The sequence below is a fragment of the Podarcis filfolensis genome, assembly GCF_964270895.1.
Source record: "Podarcis filfolensis genome assembly, chromosome: 1".
Classification (NCBI taxonomy): Eukaryota; Metazoa; Chordata; class Lepidosauria; order Squamata; family Lacertidae; genus Podarcis; species Podarcis filfolensis.
In genome coordinates this window covers 24,642,406-24,653,398 of record NC_139604.1, presented here as the reverse complement: position 1 = coordinate 24,653,398, position 10,993 = coordinate 24,642,406, and the positions used below count along the sequence as shown (strand labels likewise).

General features: G+C 47.0%; 1 protein-coding gene across 2 annotated transcripts; it reads left to right on the top strand.

Moving 5' to 3' along the window:
* The first annotated feature begins 688 nt into the window (after window positions 1-688).
* NEUROD1 (neuronal differentiation 1) lies at window positions 689-5,616 on the top strand. 2 transcript variants are annotated; one of them, XM_083575242.1, is made up of 2 exons: window positions 689-848; window positions 2,871-5,616. In XM_083575242.1, exon 2 carries the CDS (start codon window positions 2,882-2,884, stop codon window positions 3,977-3,979), a length of 1,098 nt encoding a protein of 365 aa, XP_083431368.1. In that variant the 5' UTR covers window positions 689-848; window positions 2,871-2,881; the 3' UTR covers window positions 3,980-5,616. The 2 variants fall into 2 exon arrangements, with proteins under 2 accessions (XP_083431368.1, XP_083431367.1); XM_083575241.1 differs by lacking the exon at window positions 689-848 and adding an exon at window positions 1,505-1,685.
* Window positions 5,617-10,993: the final 5,377 nt, after the last annotated feature.

The following is a 10,993-nucleotide window of genomic DNA, read 5'->3' as shown; positions in this document are numbered from 1 at the left end:
GCATCCGAGAACGCGTTTCTGTTTCCATCTCCGCACCGAAAGAAGCGACGGCAACTAGGGAACCTGAACAGGGAACTGAGCGCAATGCAAGGGGGAAACGAGCGCTGGTTGTACACTAATGAGCCTTCCTCATACGTGAAATCGTTCTGCGAGTTCGGTGCTGGGTGGAGACCTTGGATGTTTACACAACGCAGCGCGCAAAGGATCTCCGCGATCTGGCAAAAGAAAGAGCCCGAAACGCTCTTTCTTTCTCTTTCAAAGAGGCTACTCCTAGTTCCTCGGTCAAAAGTAGAAGGGGACAATCCACACACACACCCTTTCCCTCTCAATATCCCCAAGCCTCGCGCGCCAGCGCAAGGGTTAATCTCTCCTGCGGGTACAAACAGGTCCGCCGAGTCTCTGGCTGGCGACAGATGGCCACTTTCTTTCGGGCCACAAAGGGATGGCAGGGAGAGCCGGGCGGCATACGAATGGGCAGCTCACGTGACCCGCGCGAAGCTTGACGTGGGTGACCATATGGCGCGTGCCGGGGGAAGGCTGACGCAGTCGCTGGGTGGGTAGGGTGAGTGTAGCGGGAGGGGGGAGGAGCGAAGGAGGTGGAGCTTGCTGCCTGGCCATCCCCAGGGGGTGCCTTCGCTGCCCGCCCCCTCCTCCTCCTCCTCCCCCCCAGCAGAAGAGCCTCGGCTATATATATAAGCGGAGTCTCCTGCATGCAGCCTCAAGGAAAAAAACACACACAAATCCAATAAAAAGTGGCACGTCCCTCCCTTGTAAGGAAAGCTTCCCAGGAGCAACAGGGTTATGAGACCATCACTGCAAAGGACACGCTGAAGAAGAAAAAGAGAAAGGTAAATATTTGATTCCCTCCTTAGCGCCCATCTCCTCTTTATACAGTATCCGTGGCTTGGGTGAAGGATATGCCTAAAAAAGAAAAGGGGAAAAAAGCACCCCAACCCATCGCACGACTAGCTTTATTTCCCCAGAAGGCTATTATTTCCTCTATCTGAACGAAATAAGGATGAACCATTGGATTGGCTCTTTTCACTACATTTTTATTTTTTAAAAATATTTTTTTTAATGACCTTTCTTGTTGGCGAACTCTTTTCGCCACACGCTTGGGTCCAGTACGATCTTACTCGGGAGTAAAGCATGGGCATAGCCAAGGGAGGGGCAAGGTGGGGTAGCTGTCCCCCTAAATCAAGTAAATCAATACAAAATACTTAACTAGCTGAGGTTCTCTCCCCCCCCCCCACAGCATAAAGCCTGCTCCTCCCCCAACATAAATCCTGGCAAAACCCATGAAGTAAAGACCCGCCGATCCAACGCTCTCGACCTACTCGCTAGAAAGCGCGCGTTGTATGACATCCTTCAGTTCCCCCCATCTGCGTTTCTGCTGCTGCGTCAAGCTGTGTGAGGCGCAGCGACACAAAAAATACGGTAGAAATGATCCGAGGAATCCGTAGTAATGCCTTGTTGCGCATGGCACTGGTTTTTTTTGGGGGGGGGGGCGGGGATCAGAGCCAAATCGAATCCAGTAGACCTTGTCCTTACAGATTGGAAGGAGTGTGGGCTGCAGTCTAGAACAGGTGCCGCTGGATTTCTTTCTTTCTTTCTTTTGGCGGTGGAAAGACAGAAGAAAAATGGGGTGTCAAATCAGTTGATAGGACTCGCCTGTCCTTTGACAGGTCAGGATTGGGAACTGGCGGGTTGCTTGCTAAAAGGGAGAGGGAAGTTCCTATATGGGGAGAGGGAAAGTGGACAACAGATGGGTCAGGTTTCGCTCCCCATTGCCGCTGGAGGGAGAGGGGCTGCGCTGGTGACGGAGAAGCAAACGGTTTCACTCAACTGTTGCATTTGGATCGCCTTGTAGTTCCGGAGGCTTCGGTAGCGTCGCTTGCCTAAGACGGTCAGGATCGGTCCATCCCCTTCATTAGCAAACGCTTCCTCTCGCAAGGTTGGGGATCCTCAGGCAGAAAGGGGGGTGGGGGGAGGCAGGGGAGGGGTGGTTTATTAGAGAGGCTGTGGCTGCACCTGATCCCCTGTCTGGGCGGCAGACTTTGGCTGGACTCTGAACAGTTGGGAAGTCTGCACGGCTATTGTAGGGGAGAATGAAGTGGCAGAATGAAATGTGGGCAGAATGAAAAGGGGCACCCAACTCAACGGATAAATCCTGCCCGGGCTGAATAATCGTTGGCCATTTGTGCCGCTGATTCTGCTGCTGCGTGATGTTCTCTCCCCCACGCCCGCGCCCCTCCCCCCTTAGAGACATTTTCTTCTTTTCGATTCTCTCCGTCAAATTTCATTCTATCTATAATCTCCTTAGAGAGCCACCACCAACACTAATATAAACACGTTATATAATGCTATTTGAGACGATCGATCTCTTTGTGGCGGAGACGCGCGGAGAAAAGTCGAAGTTTGTTTACTGGGGAAGGCTTAGGAGTCAGAGAGTCTAAAGCTACAGTACTCTTTCGCCTCGGAGGAAACTCGGTTGAATTGAATAGGACGTCTCCGTAGACGGGGTGAGGATTGCGCCGTAAGTTTCAAATTGCTAGGAAACTTCTTTAAGAACCCAATTTGCAGAAAGTCGCATAGAAATGTGGGGGGTGGGGTGGTGAAACTCACCAAAGCCAATTATCACATTGTAATGGGTGTGAACGGAATAACTATTATAGAGCTTCCTAAATAATGCTGACAAGGAGAAAATCCTGTGCATTTCTACTCAGAAGTAAACCTCGCTGGTTTCAGTGGCGCTTACTCCGTGGCAAATGCATTTAGGATTGTAGCCCCGGAGGAAGGGCTTGGAGGAAGCTATTGGGAGTGTCCTCTCTGCTAAATGCCTTTTCTCTTGTGATCTCTTCCGCGCGCAGGATCCTGCAGGATGACCAAATCGTACAGCGAGAGCGGGCTGATGGGGGAGCCCCAGCCGCAGGGTCCCCCCAGCTGGACGGACGACTGCCTCAGCTCCCAGGACGAGGAGCACGAGGCGGAGAAGAAAGAGGGCGACCTGGAAGCCATGCACGCGGAAGCCGAGGTGGACTCGCTGAGGAACGGCGAGGAAGAGGAAGAGGAGGAGGAAGAGGACGACCTCGAAGAAGAGGAAGAGGAAGAAGAGGAGGACGAGGAGGAGGAAGAAGACGACGATCAGAAGCCCAAGAGGCGCGGTCCCAAGAAAAAGAAGATGACGAAGGCCCGCTTGGAGAGGTTCAAGCTGCGGCGCATGAAGGCCAACGCCCGCGAGCGGAACCGCATGCACGGCCTCAACGCGGCTCTGGACAACTTGCGGAAGGTGGTGCCTTGCTATTCCAAGACGCAGAAGCTGTCCAAGATCGAGACGCTGCGCCTGGCCAAGAACTACATCTGGGCCCTCTCGGAGATCCTGCGCTCGGGCAAGAGCCCCGACCTGGTCTCTTTCGTGCAGACGCTCTGCAAAGGCCTGTCCCAGCCTACCACCAACCTAGTGGCCGGCTGCCTGCAGCTCAACCCGAGGACTTTCCTGCCCGAGCAGAGCCAGGACCTGCCTCCGCACATGCAACCGCCCAGCGCTTCCTTCCCGGTGCACCCTTACGCCTACCAGTCGCCAGGGCTGCCTAGCCCGCCTTACGGCACCATGGACAGCTCCCACCTGTTCCACGTGAAAGCGCCGCACTCCTACGGCGCGGCGCTGGAGCCTTTCTTCGAGAGCGCGCTAGCCGAGTGCGCCAGCCCTTCCTTCGACGGGCCCCTCAGCCCACCGCTCAGCGTCAACGGGAACTTCTCTTTCAAACACGAACCTTCCGGAGAGTTTGAGAAAAATTATGCCTTCACCATGCACTACCCCGCCGCTGCCGGCCTGGCGGGGACCCCGGGACACGGATCGCTCTTCTCCTGCTCTGCCTCTCGCTGCGAGATCCCCATCGACAACCTCCTGCCCTACGAGAGCCATGCCCACCACGAGAGGGTCATGAGTGCCCAGCTCAATGCCATCTTTCACGACTGAGCCCTTCCAGAAGCGTCGGGGCAGAGGAGCGAAGGGGCATCGAGGGGCTGCCTTGCTTCGGAAGGGGGACCCCCACAACACAGACACCCACCCACCCTAGGGCTCCAAGTGCAAAAAGACGGGAAGGGGCAAAGGGGGAAACTTCCAAACGCCAGAGTCATCTATATAAATATATGGGGAGGCTACATTTTTCCTGGTCCCCCTTCTGTAAATCCCACCTCCCTCCGCTAAGCTTCCCCACCCCGCACGGTCCCGAATGTAAATCTGCACTATCAATTTAGTGTAGAAGAAAGTCAGCCAGTCTCCCCACTGATCTGATCGGGACAAAAAAAAAAATCACAAGCAATAATTAGGATCTATGCAATTCTTATTATTATTATTTTTTTTTGAAACTAGACGTGGGCCAGTTTAAAAAAAATATCGAAAAAAGTATATATAAAATGTCTATTTTTCAACCAGCATTTTTCCTACTTGCTACCTTTTCCCATGCCGAATTATTTTGTTGTGGTTTTGTACAGAATTTTTAATAACTTTTGATAAACTATTTTAAACCATGCAGCTTCATCGATTTTTATACGTATTGGAAACAAAGTAGAATTATGTCTAATTTAAACGAAATAATTTAAGTAATTTAAACCAGCAGAAAAGTGCTTAGAAGAGGTGTGTGGGGAGGGGGAGATGTTCTGTTGCCTTAGCACCTCCCCGCCCCGTTCATTTTCCTTTCACGTTCTTCACACACACAAATGCACAGCGCCAGCAAAGTCTTTCCCATTAAAATTTCGTTTCCTTCCAGTAAGAACCAGATTCCTACAGGGTTTTTGGATTTAAAAAAAAAAATGGAAGTAGGAAAATATTTATTTCCTATTGGAACATATCAATCCAACGGAAGGTTTGCAAAACCTTATGTGCGGATAGAGACACCCTCCCACCCGCCAGACATTCTTGTTTTCATAAGGAAATGCCAAGTTCTTCCCTTTTTTCCCCGAATCAAAAGCTGCTTGACTATCACATTCAATTTGCACTGTTTCTTTTTAATCTTTGGCGTCCCCGTCCTTTCTCCTCACGTGATTTTGAAGAGAACAGAGATAACTTGAAAACACTTAATGTTTCCAGGCAATGATAAATGCATGATATATATATTTTTAAATATATACATAGTCACATGAATCGGTGGTTTGTCATATTTCCGTCCAGGAGTCGAAAAGCCAATCAGGTTCACTATGGTTGGGGTTGTTATATAATATGCTGGTGGATTGTAGTCAGTAGTTTCAAACCCATTCGAACCATTTGACTTCGTAATTAGAACAATATAGTTATTATGCATGTACAATGCAATCCGCAATAAGTGCTGTCTGAAATGTAACGCTGGTTCAACCGAACTCAATCTGTACTGTAATTTTGTTCGTAATCCTGTATATGACTATGTAATGCACATTTGGGAATTTAGTAAGCACACCTTTGGAAGGAGATAGTAAGGAGACGTCCGTCAAATGTTGCATTTCTTAAATATGATTCCCCTCTCCCTTCCCCCTTCTTAGTGTGAGCAATTCCTATGGGATTATTGTAATAGTTCCTTAAAAAAAGGTGCAACCTTTACTAATTTGTACAATAAACGGAAGTTTAAGAAAACAAACAAACCAAGGTGCAGTCGAATAGCAACCTGACAACGGGTGGGAGGTGGCAGGAACGCATAGCTAGCGAGCAAGGTTCCCTCGGAAATCTGATCTGGAAGTCAAGGCGAGCTCGCATTCAAGCGCTCCCAGTAGCAACCGCTCACCGGGCCAAGGCCCTACGTAGCTGTCCAGCTCTGCGGTGCTGAAATCCCACAGGGAGAGACGGCAAGATTCGGCCAGTAAAGCCAACTGCGCAGCGTCCGGTGATCAATTTGTAGAGATTCTGCTGCTGCTCTGGACCAAACAGGAAGCCACGACCTCTGACCTGTAAGCGCTTTGTAGCCCCCCCAAAGATGGAGAAGGGGAGCTGGCAATAGTTATTCGGTGGAGAGGGGGAAAGCTCTGCAGAGCACTGAATGTATGGCACTCAGACAGGTTCTGGGACTTTTAAGCCTTGGGTGTGTTACTGCATCTGAAAGTGAACTGAAATAAGTGGTGGTTTGACTTCTCTGAAGCAAGTCATGTATCCTAAGCGATTGTTTGGGTTGGATGGAGGGTGGCAGTCGCCCTCACTTTGTGTCCAGACCATCTGTGGTCAAAATTCAGGAGTGCCATATCCTACACACAAATCTTACCAGGAGTCATAGGTAGCTCTTGTTTCCTCCGCTCCTTCCTGCCCTCACTCAAATCTGATCAATATGGATATGTGTTCCTTCAGAGCGGGGAGGACACTTCCGTACGCTTGGGTTTCACACATGTAACTCTTCTACCAGGAACACATCTGTTTCCAGTCATCATGACATCTAAAGACGTAAGCAATGCAAACATACTTTGCTATTTGCAATTATATTTTTGAATGCTTCCAAGGTCAGACCCCAGACCTTTCTAGGACATCTTGCCTCACATCTGCAGTACCATCTGAAATTTTAATCTTGCTCCTACCCCTGACCTAGAGCATCTACTGGCACTGACAGCACCATAACTAAGATTTGGGGTCCTGCAGCAAGCAAGGATGGTGATGATGGGAACCCACCAACTGCTCATGGAAAGGCATAGAGGAAATGGTTTCTATTTCCCCAAGCAGGAGGTAGCATAGAGACCCCAGCATTCCAGGGATTTATTTTTCAGCCTTTGGTGACTGGCTTAGATATATAACAGCATCTGAATTCAGTCGTGGTTGGTCTCCCCAGAACAAATCATGTTTCTGCCTGAAGCTGGTATTTATGTGTTTAGGCCAACCCAGTTTTGCAGTACCCAGTCTGCCATTTTCCTCTTACCATTAATTGCTGCTGCCAAGTTGCTGGTGAATCAGGACCCCTTTTCAAGTTTATGTTGCTAACAAGCCCACTTAAAGGCTCCAATGCAGGGAAAGTTTGGTATGCATAAGTCCTACTGAAACCCAGCTGCCCTTTGCTAAGAGTTGTTAACTAGGCTTGTCACTAGGCTTCCAGATTGCTGGCAGTTGTCACTAGCCTTCCAGATTGCTGGCAGGCTTGCACAAATATCTTACACGAGGGATGGAGTATTTGTGGCCCTCCCAAAGTTGTTGGACTACAGTTCTAATGATCCCTGACCATTGAACATGCTGACTGGGACTCTCAGGAGTTGGAGTCCAGCAACATCTGGTGTGCCGCAGGTTTCCCACACCTATTTCATGTTGTCTCCCTAACGCACCATGTACAATCAAGAGCAGACATCATGAGCTGGAGTAACACTGTTATGGATGTGTGTGACAAAAGTAGGAACTAGTCTGCATATACAGGATGCATGCTTAAATCAGCATCCATGAGCCTGTTCCATTGTGATGAACTGGTAACCCTACTGTTTGGTGTGAATATGTATTATGAGGTTCATTATGGCTACACTGTAGCACTAAAATACTGAGGGAGGGATTAAACTATTGAGCCCTATCAGCAAAAGTGCTGCACAAGAGCTTCTACTTACTTCTGCAATGGGGCTTCCCCACTCTCACCAACCCACATGCCCCCAAAATTGTCTTGAGAAGGTTGGGAGAACCTCAAGAACAGTGAGCTGGGAGAGGAGGCAAGGACTCATGCAAGCGGAAATGCTTATCCTCATGTAACATCACCTTAGCATGTTGTTGAATATCTTCCCTGAGTCACCATGCTCCTCAGGACTGTTTGCATTTCATTATGCCATGCACAGAGAAAGTGCAGAATGGGCTATTGTGCTTCCCTGAGAATCTCAGCATTCTTTTTCATTTTTAAAGGGAGAAAAAAAATTCTACCACTTAATTGCAAGGATGGTTTATTTGGGTTGTTGTTTTTTGGGGGGAGGCAGTAATACTTCTGTGTTTGCAACAATGCAAAATAAAAAACACACAAACGTTGCATGTGTTCAACCCCCACAAAAATAAAATAAAGGTCACCATGTGAGCCCATAAGATGAATCTCAACATCCACATGAGGGCAATACTTTAGTGGACCAACCAAAATGACCAAGCTGTCACAAATGAGCGTGCAACAACATTTTGATTTCATTTTCTACAGAACTCTTAATCAGGTCAGGTGGCAAGCAAAGCAATGAGAAGGGAGGGGGAAAATGTTTGGTGGTGAAGTCAAGAGTCTGTTTTGGGAAAGAGGCTGAAGATGGAATGCAGGTGAAAGGAGCAGACATGCAAATGAGGTTCTGTAAGATGCTCTGCAGGTTTCAGCTTGCACCAATGCATCATGGGAAAGAGAAACTTACAATGGTTAGTTTCCCACCTCTAAAAATACAAAAAAGCAGCTGTTACATGTCTGTCCTTAGGAGAAACACACAGCTTGCATGGTAGGTGGAAAGCAGGGAAAAAGGCAGATTTTATATAAACAAAGGTGGGAATTAATTGTAGGTGGTGTGCTAGGTAAAAACATTCAACCCAGTAGTACTTTGTTCTCCAGATGATGTGCAGGGACAGAGGAAGTGTCAGGGTTTTTGGTGGTATTGTGGTTTTTTTTTGGGGGGACGGGACCCAGAAAGTTTCGTGGAGTTTGTTCCTTCTGTAATTGCTAGTCAAGGTCAAGGCCAGTCCTCCCCATGCCCAATGAAAGTGTGTGAGAAATGCCTGGTGAAAACCACAAAGCCAGAGGAGGAGCTGCTGCTTTACAGTGATCATAAGAGCACAAGAAGATCCCGGCCAATGACCCCTCTAGCCTAGCATCCTGTTCTCCCACTGGTCAACCAGATGCCCGTGGGAAGGCTGCAAGACGGACATGAACACAACACCACTCAGTGGGCAAGCAAACAGAAAGGAAGGGTGCAAAAATACAACGTAAAATTCATCTTATCCTTCTCAGATTTCTGTTTTTCTTGGTGCGCAGTTATCTTTTCTAAAGTTTTTTTTAATGCACAGCCATGAGGATAGTGGGCAGGGTATATTACATTTGCCTTTTCAAATGCATATGTTTTTATTGTTTGATGTGGAGGAAGGGCAGAATAATTTACTGGTAGCAGGACTACCTTTGTTTCCTGCCTGCCCTGTAGGTAGCAACTTACTTAGCTGAAACCCTTTCTAGTAGTTCTGGAAACAGAGAAGCAGTTCTTAGCTGCCTCTCCTTTGTGCCTAGTTACTATGAAAGGAGATCTGCATTCAGGAAAGGGTGTACACAGTCTTCATACTGTCTCTTGTTTCCTCCCTCGGTTGCCTGGCAGTTGAATTAACACAGTGATAGCTTCCTATTGCTTCCAGATTTCTTAACCTCAGCAGCCTTAATTTAGAAAGGGGAACATTTGGTGCTCCTGTTGTTAAACAACTGGGAGTCAGAATCCTTGCTTAGATCCTTACAGATCCTTACAGATCTATCCGTAGATCCCAGCCTACTTTCTGCCCAGCTCTGGTTTGTTGTCTGGAAGAGCAGATGGGCAGGAGGCAACTGCCTTGAGGCAAGACTGTGGATGTATGATTGCAAACATTATTTACATTTATACCCTAACTTTCATCCATGGAGCTCAAGAAAGCATGCATAAAAATCCCAGATAGTCTCCCATTTTGGGACTGATCAAATGCAGACCTGTTTAGCCTAGCAAAGTGGTTGTATCATGTACCTTCAGAACATGCTCTGGAACTGTTAGAATGTTCACATATCAACAAAACCTTCCAGAACTTTAAGCCTCATCACTGAGGTAATGAAACTGTGTATCTCTGAACATCCTCAGCCACAACTGTCATTTTTCAAAACTCCATTCTTCTCAATATTCCAAATGGATGATGCTGAAATTTGTTTCTTCTTTTTAAAATGAAAACAAACCCTGAGTACAATTGGTCACTGGTAATCTACTGATTGACATGCACAAGCATGTATTTGACAACCTGGCTTCTCTTTGATGGAGCAAAATCCTAGAATGGCAACTTAATGGTTCCTCTCACAGCATCTGAGCTTGGAGTGTTTTCTCTGCTGTTGCATGCCAGAGACTCATCTTGGCTCTGAGGTGGTAAGAAAGCAATTTGCTTATTCCAGGATGCAGGGCATGCATCCTTTATGGAGAAGTAATGGATTAGAACAAGTTGCCTGGAGAATAATGTTTTGGCACCACCCTCTAAATATTCAGCTGCCATATTCCCCATACTAAGCTGTGTTTACTGCATAGCTTTCCTTCTTGAGACAAGGTCATGATCTCAGTTTACTATGCCCAATTATGTTATTTTATTATTTTTAAAAGAGTGACACATGTGGTTTTACATTTTCATTTTTCTTATCTTTCAGGGTTCTTGCACACAGGCTGAGCAAGAAGTGATCTAATAAGGCCAACAAGAAGAAAGTAGTTACAAGCATTGTGTATAAGAGCTTCGGGACTTCATCATGGTTATATGAAAATTCTGTGGGGTTTGGAGGGATTTTCTGGTAAAAAATGAGGTGACGGTATCGCATCTTGATAAAAGTGCTGTGCATGTCAGCCAAAAATGCAGCAAAGAAGAGGTGGTGGTAGTCTGTGTTGGTGAGTACCATCACAAAAAAGCAACATGAAAATTATTCCAAATCAAATGAGTAAGATTTGGCTATTGTAGGCAAACATGACTCTTATGTTTAAAAGACAAAAAAATTACAAAAAAGCCCCACATAAATGCCAGTCAGTTAGACCAAGGCAGTTGCAATATGATTGGCTTCCAGTATTTTATTTTTTAAAATTGCAGCATATATAAAGATTTGTTCACTTTGTTCACTTGTTCTGGAGAGTTAGTTCTGAAGGTGGAAAAGTGGTGTCACAAGGTCTAAAAAAGAGAGAGAGAAATCTGCTCCGTGTTTTGTTCCTTTTGGTTAAGTGCTTCCATTCCAAATAGAAGGATTCTTCCAGTCAGTCAAGGGGCAACTCAGATGCCATCATCTTTTATTCAAAGGCAGGCACAGATGTTCCTTCTGCAGGGGAGGTTTTAATTTATGAAAATGATATTGTTTATGCATGA